The following is a 23,285-nucleotide window of genomic DNA, read 5'->3' as shown; positions in this document are numbered from 1 at the left end:
GACAGCACGAGCCACAACACAGAGTTGCTCTCTGCTGTTAAGCAATGCTATCTTGATTACCTGTTTGGGAGAACGAAGAAAAAGCCTCATCTAACGCATTCTCTGTGGGTGTAAATAAGCAGCCTCCTCTCCCCATACTTCTGCAGCACCAAGAGACTTAACCTGACCATTGATTAGGAACATAAATGTGCACTCTACAGGAGAGACACTGACACACAGATCTTCATGAGCATTTCACAAATGGATCTTGCTAGCACTTCCCCAGCCAGCACATGCTCACCATCACTCCTACTCACCTTGTTGATGCTGAAATGGCCCTCAAACCTGCAGCCATCCCCATTATTGAGAGGTATCTTCATCGAGTTGTCAATATGACCCACTTCGTGCCTTCCCATTTCATCTTGGATGTCTAGTCCAACTACTGCATGGGTAAGAGGAGAGGAGACAAAAATCAAAACAAAAGAAATAACAGGAAGGTTGTATAGTAAAAGCATGCACTGCTTTTACAGGGAAAAAATCCACATCTTTTTTCCTGACATTTGACTAAACTGTGCTAGTAACGTCATTTGTTAAATATTGTTATACCAGCTCTTCGGAAAGAACTTTGTAACTAAACTTTTCAGACTATTTGACACAAATACACCTCCCATGCTCTGCCAGCTGACTGCAGTCTCAATTACACAAATAGAAATGCTTCAGGTGGACAAGGCAGGTGATTTGTGAAAAGCCAACAACTAGCTGGTGCATTCAGAGTTACGAATTAAGCTTGTGAGGTCTCTTGCTCCTAGAAACAAGAAGGTCGCTATGAGCAAAGGAAATAAGATTTAGAAAGAAGCCAGCAAGGAAGGTCAGCCCCGAGCACAGGCTGCAGAGCGAGCACAGGGTCCAAGAAAACAGGTGTCCTGGCCTGGAACAGAACGCGATGGGGTATTGGCAAAGGCTGCCACTACTTGATCTCCATCCACCCTGTTACAGAAGAAGGGCGACTGTATCAGCTTGGGCCCTTTTCAAGTATTACTTAAAATACAAAGAAAAACTGGTAAGTGAAAAGGGGTACTCACATTCACAATGCAGGTTTGGCAAACTGATGTTCAGATTCACTTCTATTTTACCTCCACTGTCTTTGTCTGGGTCATCCACATAGAGCTCATTAACTCTGGAGGACAGAAAACATAGGTGGGTTCAGGCACATAGCTACTTTCCACAGGAAAACAACAACTTACATGGGAAGGGGAAAAAAGGAGACTGTGGAGCAGGGGATTTAGCTGCCTGACAGCTGCAGCAGAGTGACAAGACAGAGAGCATGAAAACCCTTCCACAACTGCACGGGGGCAAAACACAGTTTAATTTTACCTCTTCCTTGGCAAGCGCAGGAGGCTTTCAACAAGTCCCTTGCACCAGCAGCAAACAAAACTCCTGCTCTGACTTATGCTTCCTGCCCCCTTCCCTAACCTGAGTTTCCAGAGGTGACACCAAACAAGAACCTGACGTTGAAGAGGTGGCAGGGCAGCATGCTAGCTTGCCGCGTACCTGGGCTGTTACTCTTCTTAGGAAAGAAGGAAGCACACACTTTTTGATTTGTTTCATAAATAGTTTTAGAGAAAGGCCACTCTCAACTACCCCACAGGAAAGCTTATTTGTGTAACTAATTGCCTTTTATTATTGCCACCCAGTTGACAGGGCAGCGGCAAGAGAAGGCATACTTGTATCTCTCTCCTTAATATCTCATTTCAATCTATGAATGGTAACCAAAAGCAATGACTAAAATTGAGGAGAAGAGGATTTGAGCCAGCAACAGATGGGAAGAAACATCCTGGACAGCAGGATCTAACACACTATGCAAGAGCCTCCCAAAAAGTAATGTTGTTTCATAGTACCCACAGTCCTGGCACACATTTCACAGAAGGCAAAATACAGATATAGAGTAAAAGGAATACAAGGGTATAAATATTTATTGTTGGCACATACAATCCATCTGACACATAAAATACAAACCAAAAAAACTCAACGCAAGCACAGCTGAATTAGCTGAACAGTCCCAGAGAAGCCACTCCAGGGAAACTCACCACATGGAACTGAGAAGATGGCAAGATTACCTACCAGCTCTTTCTCCCTCAAACTCCAACACCGTTCAGCCTCATCAAATATGAAGATTTGGCAATTTCTCTTACAGTTGGACAGATTATAAAGCTATGGGAACTTATGTTCAGGCAAGCTACGTAAAATAAACTACTTTCCCAAGTAAGTGCTCTGTATTATTTTTATTTAATGCTCAAAGTGCGTGAAACCCTTTGACAAGCCCTTGCCGAAGAGCCTATATGCTAATAGACAAACCAGACTAAGGGCAGCTACAAGACAGATTCAAAGCGATTTTGCTCTGGTGATACAACTCTGGACCATAATGAACTGTTTGCCCTGTGGATTCAGGAGAAACAAGCCTTCACACTGAGAAACACACAGCTGCCAATTTTTTGGAAGGTAATTACTCACAGGTCAGTGAGGTTTACAGACACTCATTTAAAACCAGCACAGCATTTGTCTTCAGCTTCGCAGCCCTACCTTTCTCTGCTTTTAATTGGCTTGACAAGTTGCTTGCAATCATTACTCAACGTATTTTTCAAGTGATTAATAAAAATGACACAGAGGGAGGGGAAAGATTGCTCATCAGTGACCTAGTTAGAAGCTTCTTGGCTGAGCCCTCTCCTCCCGGGTGGAATGCATTAAATCTTTTACATGTTTATTACTGGGAGATCGGGTAGCGATCAGGATTAAGTCATATGTCCAAATACGGTTGTGAGGAGCAGCTCCAGCCAGGACAGGCATTAATCCCCCAAGGCAATGCACCTTTCTGCGCTTCCCAAGTCCTCCCATCCAAATCCCAGTTGCCAGCCAACCTGTTCCATAAAAGCACCTGGCTTCTTCCCAGCTCTCTGCCATCCGAGATGTGGGCCATACCCAGCCAGTGCCCAGGGCAACTTGATGTTACTGGCCAAAAGGACCATTTGCACCAGGGCTGGCAGAGAAGAGCATCAGGGTCAGCAGCCCTGCTGCACATCCCAGCTCTTTGGAGGAAAGCTCTAGGAAGGTCAATGTTTGTATTTGCTGATTTCCAGTTCTGAGCCTGTCAGAAAACATGCGGTCAGGTGTGGTCTGTAAGCAAAGGCGCATTAGCCTTTCAGTGATAAGTGAGCGAGAAGTGGTTGCTGGTGGAAGTCAAAGGATAAACTGCACAGGGAGCCCACGGAAGCTCTTACATAGGAAGGCAAGCGGTGAGGTCACTCACTTGCAGACTGGATCACTGAGGCAAAGAGAAATAGGCCAGTTTGTCCACGTCACACAGCCCATTAGTCGCAGACAAAGGAAACTGGTTTCCTGTCCTGCACTCCGGTCACTGGACCAACGGTTCCCAACCTGTCCTTTGGGCAAGGCTCGTGGCCACTTCCTCCTCCTCCTCCTCTTTACCTAGTAGCCCCCTTACCCTCTCCTACTCATGTTCCCAATTTCATAACCCTATCCTATCACTCCTTAGACATCTAACAGCTCATGTCAGTCTGTCCTTCCTTCCCCTCCCTTGGACCTGCAGCGCTGCCTTTGATGGAGCACCCTGCCTGTTCAACCCTGCTTCTTCCTCCCAGCTCCAGCAACTGCCTCCTCCTGGCAACACCAGCTCTTGCAGAGGACCCAAGCTAACAAATCCAGCAAGGTTTCTTATCAGGGGCTCCAAAGTGCACCCTTTGTGCGGACCTGCTCTGTTACTGAGGTTCCCTCTCACTATGGGAAACCAAGAGCATAATGGGAACACACCACTGTTTGCTGGGACAAACCGCAGAAGAAACATCATAATTTGCAACAAACTGGAAATTTCACTCCCAAAATACATTCTGGAAACCTCACCGGTAAAGCAAACTTCAAGGGTCAAGGCTGCTCCTCCCAGGATCTCCCCCTGAACCACTACCACCTCAGTCTGGATGGAGCTGGCAGAGAACTGGCACTCATGCCTCCCTTGCTATCCTCCTCCCCACGGCCAAGAAACCAAATTGCACACAGCCTTCCTATTATTTAATCGGACAATCCTGGGATGTTGGGAAAAACACCATTTACCACCTCTAGCCACTCTCCCTGAAGGGATAGCGTCTCCAGTGGAAGAAATGAAGTTGGCTCTAATTTATAGCTGTGCCTCCTGGAACACAAAGTGTCCCAGGAGTAACAGTGCTTAACAGTGAATCTGGGATGGTCACAAGGGAAATATATCCTGAGGTCAGGCAGAAGGACACTGTAAACACAGCTGCTTCTATGGCTGTTTAGAGAGACAGCATACAGGGTTGTATTGTGACTCCAATGATGGTACGTACCTCCTCTGAAGACCCTAAGCACATATTGTTGTTGGTATTTTACTGGTTGCTGTTAAGGATTATGTGAAAAAAAAGTGGCACAACAAAGCAGGGGTGAGGTGCGCAGCTGCAGAGCTATGGAAGTACAATGAGGGCAATAGGACAGGTGAGAGGTGGACCTCTCCCTCTGCGGGGCCTCCCACCGCTGATTCAAGGAAAGGGAGGAAAGTTTCTCCACGCAGCAGGAGCCGTGATCCACACAGAAAGAATCTGCTTCACTTCTAGAAAGAGCCACTTCGAAATACTTCACATTCCTGAGCGGTGCTGCTGGGTTTCTCAGTTGCTTATCCCATTTGCTTACAAACCTGCAGCATTACACCGAAGTAGTTGGAGGGACTCTTCGGATAAGATTGCAGATCACGCAAATGGCACGCGAGAGAGAATGAAAGGGGGAAACAGCAGCAAGAGGGTCCATCACTTAAGATTTTATCCAAAGAAAGCCAGACCCATTCCCCATGCTTTAGCACTTAGATTTATGACACAACAGCTTTGTTTCCACAGAAACAAAACTTCCCCAGTAACTTATTTCCACCCAGCAGCCCTGGCCACTAATATTAGACACTTAGCACTTCAACAGCTGAAGAGCCTGCGGCCCTTTGAATACAAGAGGAGACACACTGCATCAACATTTCAGAGCTTCACACACTGTCTGCGTGCTCTCTAAACGCATCTTCCTCAGCCTCTGTCCTCCTTGTCCTAGTCTCTGCTTCAAGTTCTAGCCTTTTTTCTCCCTCTTTCACAGCAAACAACCGGGCACCCTCTTCCCCAGTCAACAGCCATACAGAAAACACAACCACTTACTCCAGCAATCTGCATTTTACCTTGTCCTACAACTCCCAGGAGGTACTCCGGTCTCCGGGACCCTAAGCCTAAGAGGGAAAATAATTATTCTTTCTTGAGGGAGCCCAAAGCTTCTCAGAAGACTTTCTCAGGTGAGCTCTCTTGGCTTTGCTTGCCATTCCATCTCTAATCAACCACCTTCCAGAAACACAACCATCTGCAGTTGAGGTTCCTGCAGTACCTTCCCCTCGGTTGTACCAGACCAGAGAAGACCCAACATAGGACAAACAACCCATCTTCTTCTCAGTTTGAGTGAAGAAACAACAAGCAGGTTGGCAAATTCTCTACTGTGTAATAAATTGTGCATCCGTCTATTGCTCTGCCATTTGTAATCTTCTTTCTATGTCCTGAATCTCAATCAATTCTCCATTGAGAAGGTCTTTGTCCCACACTAGGTCTTGGCTCAGCTGTGAAGCACAGAAAACACACTGTCCTACAAAGGAAGGAATTTCAGTTCTCTAGGACACAGGAAGAAGGAGAAGGGTTCAAAAGACGTCAATATAGATTAGAGTCAGAAACTGCAAATGACATCATGATACGACCTTCCGCTTCCTGCTAACCCACACACATACATTAGGACAAACGGCATAACAACACTTCACAAATATATAACACCTTTTATTAGGTAATCTCCAAGTTACTACGCAAACATTAATTAAGCTTCTTAGCACCCCTGAGAGGTAGGCAGCTAAGTATTACATCCTTATACAAAAAAGTGTCTGTCTCAAGGTGAGTCCACGGCAAGAGCAGGATTACAGCTCCCATTCCCCACTGACTACTGGGCTGTATTCCCTATGCTGGTCTAGCTTGCTCCAGCACTTCATCTGCCTCAACTGGACAAGCTGGTGGAGTTGGAGTTGCATCTCCAGCTTACTGTCTGGGACCTGGATCAGACTGTATGAGTTGTAGCCTTGTGCTCCCAGTGCAGATGGCTTCTGCTCCAAGGTTACTGTTTCCAGCAGAAGGAACACACTGCACTGCTTGGAGCAGGCGCAACTTGATCCTGCAGGTTGTTACGAGACAATTTCATGGGCCAAGAGCCACAAGACACAGTCCACACACCCTGGAAAGCTAAGGGACAAAAAAGCTCTGAAGGCAGGTATGGTAACAATTCTGCATCGCTGCAGGATCGGTCTTGGGAATGCAAATGAATCCACTGCGAACAAGCAATGTTGGTCTCAGAAGCTCCTGGCATTTTGCGTCCTCCCACGTTCGGGGTACCTGACAGCCTACATGAACAGCCAAGTTGTGCTGCATGTGATGCGGCCCCGGCACAGGAGCTGGGCTCTGTGATATTCATAGACCAGCCAAGGTATGTTTCATACAGATTAAAGCAAGCAGGTGTCCCCAGTAAATGATCCGGTCACCTTAAATGAACAAATAATTTGGATGTTGCTCATGATTTATGCTTTTATGCAAAGGCAGTATTTTTATTACAGACATTCTGCTTAAGTAATTGCCTTGCAGGGGGGCACAGCCACACAAGTGGCAAACTTGTCACTTCAGACTGTTTTTTGCCTGTTACGACATTAAAAGAAAACACTGCCAGGAACGGTCTGTTGCTTTCTACAGTGTGCTGTGGCAGATGAATTATCGTTGAGCAGCTACATTCATACCGCAAGTATCACATTCATACCCTCCTACCCCTTCCCCTGGCTGCCAATGCAAGGCAGACTAGATTAGTTAATTACATCTTTCCTTCTTAATGATGGAATACTTGGAAAACTCTTATTGATCCCACAGAACATAATTCATGACCTAATTACAGTGATAAAACTGCAAGATTATCATCTTGCCAGCTATTAACTTCTAGCGTTGATCTGAGTTAATTAGAAAAGAGATAGGTGATTTCTACGTTCTTGATTTGCAACATAACAGCGCGATGAATGAGGAAGGCTGCTAAAGGTATGCCAAGCAATTTCTAGCCTTCAATCTACTCTCAACTCTCAACCTACTAACGATCCTGCCCAGGAAATACCAGACACATTTAACACTTTAGCTTCATTTCTTCAGCCATTTGATTCATTTGCTCGTGGGACAACTGCGTTTGATACCGTCTATTTTGCAGAGGTTCAAATGTGGAACATGGTCCTCCTTTTCTTGATCTGTCTTTTACAGAATGGAGGAGGTTAATCTAGGTTCTTGTTTTGGACTAAGTCTTCAGTCACTCTCAGTCTGGACAGGAAAAAAAATAAATCAAGAAGATCCTTGATTTCCAGAGTTAAACTCACCCTCCCCTTAACTGCAATGATGGTTGTCGCTGAGCAAAGAAAGAAAAAAACTCTTCCCTCCCCAGCCCTTCACAGAGCTTTTCCTGAAAAGGATGTAGCCCCACCTAAGAACCAAGCTTTGATTTCCTTCACGGCTGGTCAGAGGACTGCCTGTCAGGGTCACACAATAAATCCAGAAGATGAGAAACTACGAGTTTTCTACCCTACTCAGGGCTCGTCTACACAGGAAGCAAGTCAGCGGGAAAATAGGACGTGCATTGACAGTGCGGTACCTGTGCCACACAGACTTCCTGCACCTCCGCTGTAACACGCAGTGTCTCAGTTCAGCTTCCTAACTGAAGTAAGCTCCCGCGCACCAAGACGCAACCTTAGTGCTCATTAGAAATGCCCACACGAGTTATGACAAAGCTGCTGTGATGCACGCTGTCTTCCCCACATAGGTAATCTGTTTGGTTTTAGTGTTATGACTGTTATCCTCAAGATGAGGGTGTAATTTCTTGGCTTTCTGCCACCCAGACAAGTCTTTAGCAGTTGAGACTATAAATGCTAAGACAATGGGCTGGTCAAGGAAAAACAGCTTTGAAGTTGGGCAAGAGTGACCAAACTGAGATTTCTAGTAATACCAGGAATTTAAATTGCTGCAGTCATATGAATGTAGAAGAAAGTCCAACAGTGGGCAAGTACTAGGGGTTAGTGTGGTGTGTAGCAGACCTTATTTTCTCATGTTAACAGCATGAGTTCAACAAACCACACCAACCTGTCACTTTAGATGCAGATACCAAAGAAACCTCCCGTTGGTGAGAGTTGGTTAATCCTGTGGGTACCACTGTTGTTGAGGTTGCTGCTGACTTGCCCCGAAGCAAGCTGTCGATGCACACACACCATGCACAATTACTCGGCATAATAGGGCTGTGAGGTAAGCATGAGTCCACAGCAGCCAACCTGGGACGTCTCTGATGTAAGGCACCAGGCCAAGCGCTCTCGATTTCACCTTGCCATCAAAAATGTGCAGCTATCCCCACGCAATCCAGCTTTTGTCAAGCGCACGACTGCTTTAAGGGAAATATTACACAAGAGGAGAAAGACTGATGCAGTCTCACAGTACGGCTGGCACTGGCGGGGCAGGAAGGCTCACCCCATGTGAGTGCACATTCTAGTTAATCATTCAGATCCTGGCTGACACCAGGAAACTTCAAGCTGGAAGAAATCTCTGTTGTAGAAGACTCTTAATACAAAAGTAACTTGAAGCTTGCAGTAAAAGCTGATGGGAATTGAACAGTTTGCACATAAGAAACCTTCCACGTCTTTTAAAAGTATTTGATTCATGGGCAAATAAGGCTCAAAACATCTTTGTGAGATAGTATCTCCCCTGTTATTTGCTACCATTGAGTTTAAATGGTGGAACAGAGTTCTCACACTATTCGTTCCAGACCACACAGAGCTCCACACTTCTACACCCTTATTCCAAACGATGAGACTACACTGCCTTGCAACGCACTGCCAGTAATATACACGTGAAAGGGAAGCACAAGAGGTTAGCAACATCTTTGAACACTTTTACTGCACCGTGTTTCCCAGAAGAGAAAGCAATGAGTAAGAAATGGAAAAAGAAAAGTTTACTTCTACTTTAGAAGCTGCTGAACTGGGAAGCACTTTGTTATGACTTTCTGAAGTATTTCCGCGGTTACAGGGGGAGCCTATTCACAAATGCTGCGGGTGATCTGTTCCCAGCAAGAGAGATTTTGATGACCTATAACTCATCGGAAGGAGGTTTTCATATTCTGCAAGGTATTGTGTTGGACGGTCCATGACGAATCAAGTTCCCTGCCTTCGTTTGTCTCAGTCTTTTCCATGACATCCTCTCTAAAATTTTACTGCTTTATTGCTTACAAACACCTCCTCCCCACGCAGTTCCTGCTGGGAAAAGCAGTTTACCATCTCTCTGAGGTTTTAATGAGAAACTTGCCAGCAGCGCATGTGGGAACTTATAGCACCTCTATCTTTGCGGAAAACGCATCGACTTGTTAAGAAAAAAGCATGAAGAAGCCTCAGAGAAGCAGAGAAGCCTCAACAATTTTGTTGTTCAAAAAGAAATCTCTAGTCAAGAAACTACCACTACATGAAGGCATGTGCGCTCAAATAATTGGATCAAAATTAGGTAAATATTACTAATTCCTCTGGTAAAGCATTAACTAAAAGAAAAAAGAAAACCAGATGAGAGGATGAGATCTAAGACGAGAGCAAGGAATAGTACCATTGAAGCAATTTGTCTAACTTTTTTCTATTTTTTTAAAACAAAAAAACTCAACTCCTGAGAAAAGTGGGTTGATAAGGCAACAGTAGTATTTTACAAGCAAATTCATGGAACTGAATTCAAAGAAACAGCGAGTAAGAAACCTAAGATACCATCTCTGAAGTAAATGCGCACTGGGCATAAAAAATTAGCTAAAGCTAGATTACACTACTGTCTTAAGGTTAAACATTACTCAAGGTTAAAATTATTCTTGAAATTATATTCTTGACCCAAGTCAGAGCTGCACAAAAACAATGAAAACCCCACATGGTTATCAGAAGCCACGTAAAGCATGGTCAGTCTAAATACGGCACGTGAGCCCAACGCGTTTCAGAGCTTTTTTACTCAGCAGTGACATCTGTTGCTATCTGGACCATCATGTAAGTCTGACAGAAGTTCCACCCTTCCTAACTATCCAGGAACTGTGCATCACAGTCTAGTGAGCTCACTGCCGCATCAGCAGTATGATGGAGAATGTTTCCTAGAACCCAAAACAAAGGTACCTGTGTTAATAGTTACTAAGAGAAGTTTACTTCAAGGCAGAAGGAACATGAGAACAGGGGAAAAAATAATAATTCTGATTAACTAAAATATTTGTTCTAGGAGCAATTTTTTAAGCGGAAATTATTTCAGTTTTGCTCAAAGCAAGGTCCCAAAGAGCTTACCTGGGACAACTTGTCTTCAGGCACAAAACCTGTCAACTAAGCTTCCAAGTAAGGTTCAACAGACAAAAAGAAGATAAAACTCACCCGTGAGTAAAGCTCTCTGCATGTATCAGAGATTCACTTCTGACATTAAAAAAAACCCAACCCACATATTATTAGCATTAAACTCAATCATTTGTATTTTATGCAATCCATTTTTCCAAAAAACATCTCTAAAACCATCCAGTGAAGACTGGCATAATATGATACCCATCTTACCCACAGGGAAGTGAGGGTAAAAGAAAACATCTTGTCAGAGATCCCACCGTATCTGCTATGCGACCCCACAGTCTCTGAGCACAGACCACGTGGATTGAACCAGTAGGCACCACACATTTAAACATACAGTATCACTGATGAAAAATACAGTAGTTTTTGAGAATCACTTTGACTCAAACAAATGTAGCGGAAAGTGCCTATTCAGAAGGAGAGGGGAAACAAATCTCGGATGAGGACAAGAAATCAACAGCCTAAGGAGGAGGAAGGAAACTGCAACTGACTGGCACTGATCTTCTTGGCCCTCATTCTACCTGTGTAAGGAGAACTGAAAAGGGTCAGAAACTTTTGACGTGATCTGTGGTCACATGAAAAATACCCACTGGGCTCAATAGAGAAATCCAGTATGCAGCTAATAAAAGATCAAGCAGGTCTGGAACAGTTTTCTCTTAACAAAAGTATTTTAGAACCAAGTTTGCCTAGCATACTTCAGTAAATTACGAAGCTGAATGACTGGCTGTGAATTTGGACTCAACCAAAAGAAGTCCAAAAACCATTAGACAACTAACTGACCTAGTGAAATTACAGGCACATTTTTCCAAGATAACAGTAAAGCTGTAAATAATCACACACACACATACATGCAAACAAAGGAAAACATGATTTTTACTTACATTTCAGTGGCTATGAATCCGGTGAGCTCAGACAGGAAGAGAAACAGTATGAAGAGACAGCAGCAGACAGAGACTAGAAAAGAGTCAAGAAGAGGAAAAGGTTAATTTCATATCTCTAACAAAGACATATACTGGTTTCACACAGGCATATTATTCCCCCTTGGATATACCACCCAGACACACTTGAGAACTCACACTGTTTAGAGACAACGACCCAGATGAGGCCATCAGAGCAGGGACTTCAATGCCAGGACAATACCCAACATCCTGCTGGGTATCTTAATTCTTGGGCCACCTTTTTCCATCATGATCTCCATTGCCCCATGGCTCCCACGTTCTCCAGCTCCAGCACACAATGTTGGTCTGCCAGCTCTCCCACCTTCCTGACAAAGCTGCTTGACAATATGATTTCTTTGGAGCCCTTGCTCCAAATGTAATTTTATTACTACTAAAACGTCCAGAAAGGAAAAAGAATCAACACCACCTTGCTTCAAAAACATACAGTCAGCTATGCAGTGCTTTGTGGATTAGGAGACATTTTGTTTCTTTGTCAAGTTCTAAGTGTAAGTCATCTCACAGCCTGCACTACCCACTAGAGATAGAGCTGATACAGCAGAGACATGGCGATAACGGACTAGCCGAGACAATGCCTGATACTTCTCTAATTTCTCCATTTGCCAATATATCAACTCTTCAGAGAGGGAAAATTCCTAGTGAAGGAAATGTGAAGTACCTGGACAACAAGTCCCATGTCTTTTCTAAGAACGCCAACCTAGAGTTAAAAGGAGGGAACACAAAGTAACTGGCACATTACTGGTTACTCTTCACCAGGAAACTATTCAAAACATTGTACGGTGACATTCACACAGCACTGACAGAGTCAGTGACCCACACAGGAGGGGCTGGAAGGAAGGACAGCTGTAAATCCTATTGAGCGGGGATGATTGGAGGAGACAAGGATGTGCCAACTCAAGTAGACGGGGCTGCAATGTGTATTTGTATTAAATAAAATACCCAAGTTCACCATGAATCACTATACAAAAGAGTAAACCGGGAAACGGCATGCTATTCCAGGGCTGTGACAACAGCAGTACAATCTGGCTCACCCCTCAATCCCAGCAGACTTGCAATGACCAAGCACTCTTTGGAAATGACCACTTTACCATAGCCATTAATTAGGATTGAGAAAGAAATAAGAAAAACCCCGTTCCTCAACTTTATCTCGCATCACCTATACAGCCTGAATACTCATTCCTTCAGGAAGCTCAAGAAACAACTGGCTGGGGAGTAGTTTTATCAAAAATTGCGCCTGTCCAAACTCCCTTGGTAGAGAATGTGAGAGAGAAGGGAAGGAAAGAGGAGGTACTTAAGGCAAATACCGAGACAGACCCTGAAGTGACCTTAAGCCTTGTGCCTTATTCTTCAGATTAGTCAGTTTATAGTTCTGAGGAAAGAGAAATGCGTTGCTTCCCCTTCTTCATCATCATCATTTCAAGGGTGGATTAATTTCATGACCCTCTGAAAAGTGCAAAGGATTATGAGAGATGCCAAAAAAAATCCATTAGCTAGGATGAAGAAAGAGAAAAAAAAGAGAAAAACAAAGTCAAAGACCAGTAGCAAAATGGGAAGCAAGAGGGGATATTAATTTCTAAAGAGAAACTTCAGATGGTCACAGAGTTGCTTCTAAGCCTTGGCTGTTAAGACACAGAACACCACTGCTGTAACGCAGCTAAGCCACCGGCACGGTGCACCACACAGCATGGGCAAGGAGAAAGGTCTACTTAAAGCACAGCAGCAAATTCTTATGAGACCATATACACATACATAAAAGCACAAAAAAAGCAACCTAGGCACAAGACTAGTTGATCCAGTGTTTCTTACTGTAATCACCGAGCAGCAGAGACACAAGATCTCTGGTCTTTGGCAGTATGCAGGGGAGAGCATTTGACATAGCGACACCACTTTCTTCTTTAATTGCTTCCCATATTCCTTTCTGCTTGTTAGCATCCTGTAAAGGCTTTTCACAGCATCAGCAAGACCTCACTGCTCTCCAGCACTTCTATGGAAGCCTGGTACTACTAACTCTGTAAATTCTCTCCTGGAGCTTTCTCTCTTTCAATTTTTTAACTTTCTTCTCCACTAATTCCATCATCAAATTATCTTCTACTTTTCCAGTATACAAAGTATTTGCTCCCTCCAGCCCATCTTTCAATCCAGCTCTTGCAGTGAAAGCTTGTGACAATACTTACAAAAAACAATACAGTAAAATTCCACTGTCCTATATCTAGAAAATCCTAACCTATATCTAGAAAACCCTGTAAGAACGCCCTGAAACACCTGGCAGGGACTGACTTTCAAAGCTTCTCAATGCTTTTGCCAGTCTTCAAACTACAGGTTTTCAACCTGTAAAAGAGATTACTGAGAGTAGACACGGAGGGGTATATAAAATCACGAGCGGCCTGAAGGAAATGAATGGGGAACAACCACTCACTGTCTCTTCCAGTAGGGAAATGGGAGGGAAAGGGGAGGTTAAAAACTAGAGGAGGTTTTCCTTTACACAACACCTAACTAAATTCTGAAAATTCTTGACTATGGATATTGGGGATGTCTAGAAAAAAGTCTGTAAGATTTTAAAAAGGAATCACTCTTTTCAGCAGTGCCCAGCGACAGAACAAGAGGCAATGGGTACAAACTGTAACACAGGAAATTTCATCTGAACATAAAGAAAAAACTCTTTACTTTGAGGGCGACAGAGCACTGGAACAGGCTGCCCAGTGAGGTTCTGGAGTCTCCTTCTCTGGAGATATTGAAAACCTGCCTGGATGCATTCCTGTCCAACCTGCTCTAGGTGAACCTGCTCTGGCATGGGGGTTGGACAAGATGATCTCCAAAGGTCCCTTCCAACCCCTACCCTTCTGTGAATCAGACATGCCCTGAAGAAGAAATCCATTGAGGGCAACTAAACACAAAGGAACCAGCTCTAGCTCAAGAAGTTCAGGACTGCCAACTGACCGAAGTCTGGTGATGTGTTTAACCTGTCCTCATGCTCTTTCTCATGCACGTGCTGCTGACCACTCCTGGCAAGAGGATACTAGGCTACCTGGACATTTGCACTGACTTAGCTAGCATGGCTGCTCCTGTGTTAAACTCTTCTTGTACACACACATTTTCAGGGCAGGGGGGTGTCTTTGGCATGAGACTTATGTGAAAATCTTATGCATTAAACTGTCTCTTGAGCCAACGTTTTTTTCAGACACAGAATGTGAGCTCCTCTTCTTAGTGTAGAATAGACAATGTTCCCAGCGTAACAATTTACGCACACAGCTACTTATTTCATTGTGACGGCCTTTACTTGCTTCCATGCAAATGTGCAGTTCCTGCCACCCACATTTGACAACTGTATTATATCTGGAAAAGTAGATTAAAGGCTAGGATCAGACAGAATAAAACAATTAATGCATAAAGCTTAGTTTAACTGCAAGAACACTGCGATATTCCCACAGAGCTCGAAGGACCATCTAAGACAGGTTTCTTAAAACTCTAACACGATAAGACAATCAATACATCAAAGTTTGCTGGTGTTAGACACACTGAAACGCGCTCCTGTTGGATAATCACTGCTCCCAAAAGGATGGGAAATTTTCGCAAGATTTTTCTTCCCTATACTAGCTTTGACAACCTAACCTTTTTGTACACATCCCTTCTGATACATACCCCATCTGTGTGCATTTCTGACTCTTCCTCCCCACCCCACGAGAAATGAAAGAAACTCATCATACAGGCTGAGAACATGGATCCATGTCTATATTAAGGCATAAAATTAACAGAATTTTTCGTTCAATGGAGCAAACTGCTATGAAGTGTAAGGAACGGGTCTTGTTACAGATGCCATATGAATCATAACTTTGATATTTCCTGATGTGTATTTAAAACTCCAGCCTCCAAACAGCATAGAGTATTTCTGGATAAGATTACCATGTGTGCATACAACATGTGCATGTAAACTATGCATCCACACTGACTGTTAAATAGCAGGATTGCTACAGCAGCTGTCTGAGTTGCAGGCCCCTCTCTGAAGAAGCCAGACTGCTCCTGTCCAGCCAGATGCCAACTGTCAGCCAGCCAGGGCATGTGCTGCTGCTGCCTACATACCCAAACATGGCCAAGTTGTCACCACCTTAGTCAGGTCTGTTAGAACGGCCGTGTGCTGGCATCACAGACATGCTACACAGGGCTGGGAAGGCCTGCAAAGACTGGCACAAGCACTGGTGGAAGGGGGACAACAATGGCACGACTGGCTGAGTGGCACAGGGATCGCAATGTTGCCTGAAAGAAGAGATTTCTATTGAGAAAAAGGAATGAGGAACTTCTGCACGCTTTTCAGAGAAGTCCACAGCAGTGGATATGTTGTTCTAGACAAACCTCACTCCAGTAAACTGCAGTGAACGATTCTTGGTTCCTTCATTCCTACTAATTTTTAGTAGCCGGAAGGGTTGCTACATAGATCTGAAATATTTTGTATGCCACATTCACTGAAACTTTTAAAATTACAAAACCATACATAATAAAAAGCCTCAATAACCCTCCAGTTGGTTTCTGAGCTTACCTGCGTTTGAGATCACCTGCTCTTCTCCACCAAAATACCCTCACACTTACTATCCTTGAGATGATTCTTTCCTAAAGGAGTTGCCCACTTTAGCCCTGGTGGTCAGAAGCAGAGCTGCTGTGTTCCATCTCTTTTCTTCTGTAATCTGATCTACACCTTCTTCCCTAATAAACATCAAACTTTTTTTTTTAAAAAAAGACCTTTTCACAATCCAAAAATAACTGTAGGTATCCTGCAGTAAATCCATTCCTATTCCAGAAAGCTCTCAGCACCAGAAGTGATACTGAACTAAAGTTTCAGCAGAAATCATGTGGGAAGGGCCCAGATTAATAATTGGCTACTACGGGCTATTTTCTATCTGCTGTGTAAAACTTGGAGGACTTAAAGAAAGCCAAAATACATTAGCAGCCATAGTTGTTTTACATATTTACTAGACCCTAAAAGATTCTGAGAGGCAGAAACTTCCCCCACCCTTAAGCCCCCAATGTTATTACAAGGTGACTTCCCTAAAGCATTTATCACAAAATCACGCAACCTTCCCAGGCTTCAAACTGGTGTGGCAACAGGCAGGTCTCATCCAGGGCCTCCTCCAACATGCAAGATTACTGGCTTTCAAATTACAAGTCCCAAGCTTGGTCAGACAGAAAGCCCATTAGCAAAGCTGCACAGAAGATCCTCACATGCAAAGCCAACACGGTTTGTTGGCTGCCTGTGTGGTTCAAAAGCTTCTATCAGCCTCTTTAAAAACACTCTGACAAAAAGAAGGAGAACCAGTTAGAGAAGAAACTCAAAGCCCGAGAAGCTGCAAATAACAATAGAGGGAAATAAGTCAGCTAATAATTTTAAGAGTCACAGCCTTCAAGCCTTCCCACAACAGACTTATCACTTGAGCTGTTTAATGCAGATCAGAAAGCCTAACACTGGATGGCCTTTGATGGTTTTTTTGTTTCTAAAACATAGTCTTTTGCAGGTGATTCATAACAAGACAAATTCTCAAGAGGAGCCCAGTTATAGTGTGGGAACTCTTAGTTTCCAAAACAGCAGAGAAGGCAGGATCAGTAACAAGTTCAAAGTGTTCTTTCAAAACACTAAATCTCATACGCCTCTAAATTAGCAAACAGTTTTATTCAAGCCCTTTGTTCACAGCTTCAGCAAAGCTAAAAGGGAGTCAACATACAAGTAATTCAGTGGTCAGGAGAATACGGAGGACAAGGACTCTCTGAAAGTAAATATTTAGAGTAATGTGCTATCTTCGTGGAAGCACAGCATAGTTGAGGCTGGCGGGGATCTTTCTGGAGATCATCCCGTCCAACGCATCTGCTCAAAGCAGGGTCAGCTAAAGCAGATTGCTCAGGGCCAAGTCTAGTTGTTTTGAGTATCTCCAAGGCCGGAGACTCCACACCACCCTGGGCAATCTGTTCCAGTCTTTGACCATCCTCACAGTAAGGAGTAGGGAGTGAGAAGTTTCTTTAGCTCACAAAGGGCTTTCCTTTGTGTCCATTGATTCACTGGTACTGACTCAGTTCTATTTGATGCCTGCTGTCACCAAGGGATATGACATCACTCACGTCAGCAATGACATACAAGGCTACTGACCCATCTACAAGAATGGATGAATGGAGCACAGCTACATGATCAAAGGAAGTCACTGTTCAATGGAACAGGAAAGCTGCATTAGGCGTCTAATTACAGGCCTGGCAGGATCAACCTGATCAATGTTTACGACTCCGCACAGTGCGCTCACTACACATAATTGTGTGAAATTGCATTACTCAGCCTACAGCCTCCCTCAGGAGGAGGAAGGAAGGAAAAGGGGCCCAAGGCAAGAGATTTATATCAGTCGAAGTCTATGTATTGATACACGGGAGTGAGAGTGGATGGCTATCAGTGGTTTCTGACCAAGCAATTTTTCTTCTTCAAAAGCATGCCAAATAACAACAAAATCAGATCTCTGCTCATTAGTCCCACCTACAACATCAGATGAATCCCCTGAATACATTGCAAGAGAAATATGTGTTTCCCAAATCATATTCACTGCTGGCCACCGCATACTGCCACCCACACTGCTCCTTACTGATCCAGAGCCCGGATTCCCTGTTTGCAGTAGTTTCGTTCCCCAAGTCTCTTCAGCAAACACCCGGGCACACTAACTGTGAACGCAACTGTGACCAGCTGTTTTTCACACCAACGGAGGGGATGCCTATCACAGAGAGGTAAAAATCTGCAGTCATCCCCCCCCCGCCAGTGTTTGGAGCAGACTCACAGCTTCTGTTCATGAGAAGACACTAGCGAAAAAACTCTCCAGCCACTTCAGTGGAGAGTAGCTACTTCAGTAGCTAGAGGAGTGGGTATTTCAGTGCTAGCTTTTAGGAGGTCCCTTTCATGACAATATATCTTTATAACTTTATTGTTGAGATTCTGCATCCATGGAAACTACCCCCTGTTCAGTACAACCCGACAGATTGGGCAAAATGAGCTGTCTCAGCAACAAAGGATACCATTTCCAGTGTTTAATATCCCTTTAAAAAATTTCTCCAGAGACAGAGAGGCCAAACGATCTTTAATTTTAGACCAGGGGTATGCAAGGACATCAAAAAGAAGTGTTACTTACTAATAGCCCCTGTGTAGGTTGGCTGTGTAAGGTCTTTTGGCACCTTCCTGTAGATGTCAAACCTGAAAGAGGAAAAGCAACAGCCATAAAACAGGTGGAACATTCCAATACATTTCATGTCCCCACAGGGATGAATGATGCTGAAGTTTTTCCATCCAGCTTTCCAACAACATTTTTTTCAGTTTGCAGAAGGATATGAGAAGGAAAAACAAAAAAATCCTTTTTCTTTTGTACAATTATGTAACTGCACTCCTTGGCTCCAATTTCCAAAGCACTTCTCTCCACCTCCCTCCGCCTTGCTGTCATGGATCTGTGCAATCTGAGCCGTGAGAGGTGCCAGGGAAGAAGTCATGCTGGACGAGTTTATAGACCACCGTAAAAGGAAAAGGATACTCTACAGACTCCTGAATAAAGAGGCCTAGCAAAAAAACAGAGGGACACAACCTATATCAGCCCTTGTAGTTTGCATCCTGCAAAAACCAGAAACTGACAATACCGAAGTCAGAAATCAAGGTGTTGAGACAAGAAACCTACCCTTGGACACAGGATACACAAAAGAAATTAACCCAAGAAGTTTGTTATTCCCCCAGCAAAATCTAGTTTAATATTAGACTGTTGTTTTGATTCTGTCATATCTTTTAATATCCATATGGCTCAGCTTTGCTATTTTAAACCCTCCATGGTTAAACTTTCACTGCCCTTATGATGTTAGCTGTATTATTTCCTACAAGCTTGTGTTCCTGCACGTCTAGCCGCAATGCAGCTCTGACATCAGTTTTTCCACCACTCAATAAAAATTAATTAATGCATTAAAAACACATACACACCCTAAAGAAGGAAGTGACTGGCTCTCCCCCAAAATAGACCTTTTTTTGGATATACCACAAGTGGGTGAGATTTGATGCTTTTTCCAGCCCTGCAGAGGCATGAGGGACACCGGCTTCCAAATTCTTATTCTATACTGCACCAAGATGACACACCCCATTTTACTCAGTAGTTACTACTACACTAAATATTATACCGAGAGTTGAAAAACGAGACCATCTTTCTTCACTCTTCATCTGTTGAGATAACTTACAACTTGGAAGCACTTTGGGTGAACAAAACAGCATTTGCCTCCTTAGGAGGACACGGCTGCTGTGCTTCATTCAGGAGTTGAAGCTGGGGGAAGGAAGGGTAAGAGAAGGAAGGAGTGTGGGTATAAAGATAGTTCTCCTACCCAGCTCAACTCCTGAACACGCTATGTAATCACTAAACCATTCCAACAACTCACTGTGATACACTTGACAGAGCACGCCGCACAGGATATGCATTGGAGCAGTATGTTTTTGTGACTCTATTCACTGCCGTCTCCTAAACAGATTAGTAATATTCCTGAACCAAACAGTCCATTTATGGCTCTCCAGCTGCCCTGAGAACATCTGGAAAGTGCTGTTTACATTCTTTCCACACACACCAAAGCAACAGCAGCAGCGGATGGTAAAGCAACTCAGAGCAGCTGATGACATCAGGGTCTCGCAAGCCGAGGAAGTAGCTGATCATTCCTGCTCGCAGCCCATTAAACGCTGAAAACTGGCGTCGTCTCGCCAAAGTCACAATAATAGATCAACAAGGCTGAAAAAGCTGAGAAAGAAAGAAAAAAAAAAAGAGAGAGAGAGCACACACACATGAACACGCAAGAGCTGCTGAGTGTGAGTGAACAATTAGAAATAGGAAATAGCTCTATGCTGGATTCAGTAAAAACAGCAGCGTGTGAATACTATAAAAGGAAGTTTGTTCTTGCAATGAGAAATATTTACTAGTTTTAAAATGATGAGCCATCACAGGATTAAAAAAAAATAAATCTAGCTTTGTAAATAACTCAGTGGAAAGTTGATGTCATGGCAGGGTTTGCTCCTCTCAGTCTGCCATTTTAATCACACCCAAACCCCACAAATTAAGTTTTAAATGGCATTAAGTAAGCTAGGATTAGGCAAAGACACTACAGAAAGCAATCAATGGCTCCCAGCCACAACTATCACTTGGCTTTAAGTGAGTAAAAGGCAGTCCCCTCTCTCTGTCCTGTTCTACTTCCCATCTCTTCTACCACAATGTTACATTCCCTCTCTCTTCTACTACCAGGACATACAGCTAAAAAGGGCAAGTCTCTGGATCTGATTTGCCTGGAGTTTTGAGAACTTTGGGCTCTATACTTACTGGCTCAAGCCTCTCTGCCAGCACAGTACAGCACATTCGCAACAGTTGTCACATGAGGCCCTTAAAGCACTTCAAGGATCACTTCATGTATGAGCACATGCGCACACACAGCTTGCTAGGCAAAGAACATCAGGGAAACGGCGTCCCAGCCTTGAACTTGCAGTCTAGAGGCACATACAATAAAAGTACAGAACAACCCAGGAGGACTGTACAAAGCTTTAATGGCTTTGTTTTGAAGAATTAACACATTTTTAGATAAGGACAGACACTGAGGAATAACACCGCATCAAGAGTGGACAACATATGCAAAAGAGGCAATGAGAGCAGATGGAAGGGAGGAAGGAGGAACACGGTTTAGATCTCATGGATGAATGCAGAAACTTGAAGGATGACATCCAGAACCTGACTCAAGCAGCGGAAGGGAAGGCAAGCAGGGGAGGTGTATTTAACCTTGCAGAGCAAAGCCAAAATGATCAAAACAATTAACATTAACCGCCAGGGAATGGAAAGAGACAGGGATGGAATAAGAGACAAACACCGCTGAGCTTTTGCTCACTGACACGTGCTACCAGCAAGTCGAAGAGACCACCAAACCAAAAGAAAAAGGACTGGGTATGTGCACGTATCCCAGGAGAACATCATCTTCTTGAAAAACACATGTTCTGGATTAGAAGGGTTTATACTTTGGTAAAGGAAAAATACTCTTCAGGGTACCAGGTATCTTCCCATAAAGCATCTGGTACTAGCCACAGCTTGAGAAAGTACAATTTATTTAGTCTGATCGAGGATGGTGAAAACAGTAGTTGGGTTTATGCATTCAGAGAAGGGCCCACAAGGATAGCAAGACATCCAACTTTGAAGAGAATGATGGAGATGCTGGCATGGCCAGGGAACAGAACTATCTTGTTAACTCTGATTTAAACTCTGAGTTAAAAGAAGATAAAAATTGCAGAGGATTCAATGACAGCTTGAAAAGTATGTTTGTGAGACACAAGAGATATGAGATCCCAGCAATAAGTACAGGATGGAACCTCAAAGAAGGCCTTGCTAATTGCAAATAATTCTAATAAATAAGTAAATCAAGCAAACTTCTCAAACAAATCCGTGAAGTTGACAAGAGTAATTGTAAAAGGACACCCTGTAACCCAAGAAATCAGAGATTCGTGAAAGCCAATGCTCCTATCAGATCGAAGGGTTAAAAATCTGATCAACTTCCGACTCCAGTAGACAAGCCCCTCTCCTTTTGCCAATGGCTTCTTGCCTAGTCACAGAGCTCAAAGCAATTTCAGGGGATCACTTACACTGTCCTGGGAAGAGAAAAGAATGAGGATTAGACACCACAGATGATTTGTAATGAATGAGGGAGGAGGCCATGGAGCTGTATGCATGGTAAACGGGAACAGGTTTTACTTGCCCTCAGGTCAGATGTTCCTGCAAGTACCTGCAGTAAAAATTCCAATAAGCCTCCAGGTTCCTGAGGCATTGGTCACTTGGAAGAGTATTTGTACCCTGGGAACAGAGATAAACCTCGTGCTTTATACATTGCAAAAGCTGCCTTACAGATTTCTGATACCGGCACATTCAAAGCAGTGGAAGATATTACTAACGCTGGAGGAAGACTGTATGTTCAGAAAGGTTATACCAGCCAGGTCATAACACAGAGAGGCACACCGTACTACACTGTGAATATCCACTTTGATAATCTTATAGTCATATCCGAAATGACCATGAGAAACCAGGGTGTAGATTTACCGCGTGTTCACTGCCTCGCAGTAACTCCTAAGTGAACTCTCTTAACCTGCAGTACTGTGCAGCAGTTTACCCCGCTGTCATGCAAGGATACATTACTTCACACTTACAAAGCACGCACATGTACAGTTTCCACAGGACAGCCGGCACGTTATTTATATACAGCTTTTGGCAACTTCGTTCCTTCGCTCAGAAAGGTCAGACTTGTAAGGCGAAGTAACATCTTTGAGTTAATCAACTGACATAGCTGCAGAGTGGAAACAACAAACTTTATGCTGGGAAAGCACATCCTCCAGGTCATCCGTACGCTCATAAAGGGAGGGCTGGACCTTTTGCAGTACCAGAATACAAGGCTAAAGATAGAACTAGGCTGTCATCAGTATAACAAAGGAATTTCCTGACACATCTAGTGTATCTATTGTCTTTTCTTTCGATGGAGAACATGGTTGCAAACAAAGAAATGAAAAAGAGCTGTTTGGCAATGTCAGAGTTTCGCAGGAACTAACATTCATAACTAACATGAGGGAATGCTACAATACTTTTTTCTCAATCCGATGCTGAAAGGACATAAAAAAAAAAAAAAATTTCTCACCTCCCTGATGGGAATGCCATCAAACTGGTAAAACAGCATTGTAAAGAAGAACAGCATGAGGTTCATTCCTAAATAGGTCTAAACAGAGAATTCACAAACCTTAGCGTGATTAAGCCAGGTCTGAGGCAGGGCTCCGGCTGTCTGACGGAGAGGTGAGCAACAGCCCTCTCAGAAACACAAAA

At 43.7% G+C, this 23,285-nt stretch overlaps 1 protein-coding gene across 1 annotated transcript in view; it reads right to left on the bottom strand.

The window, feature by feature from the left end:
* ERGIC1 (endoplasmic reticulum-golgi intermediate compartment (ERGIC) 1) overlaps nt 1–23,285 on the bottom strand; it is a 70,623-nt gene that overhangs the window by 17,516 nt on the left and 29,822 nt on the right. Inside the window, exons 2-5 of the mRNA XM_009882093.1 lie at nt 18,567–18,628; nt 11,350–11,422; nt 1,062–1,156; nt 297–421 (exon numbers count right to left, since the gene is read on the bottom strand). Coding sequence (XP_009880395.1) covers nt 297–421; nt 1,062–1,156; nt 11,350–11,422; nt 18,567–18,628 — 355 coding nt within the window. The remainder of the gene's footprint in view (nt 1–296; nt 422–1,061; nt 1,157–11,349; nt 11,423–18,566; nt 18,629–23,285) is intronic.

Source organism: Charadrius vociferus, unplaced genomic scaffold, assembly GCF_000708025.1.
Source record: "Charadrius vociferus isolate BGI_N301 unplaced genomic scaffold, ASM70802v2 scaffold3, whole genome shotgun sequence".
NCBI lineage: Eukaryota > Metazoa > Chordata > Aves > Charadriiformes > Charadriidae > Charadrius > Charadrius vociferus.
The sequence above is the reverse complement of the archived record's forward strand: the minus strand, read 5'-3'. Positions and strand labels throughout refer to the sequence as shown.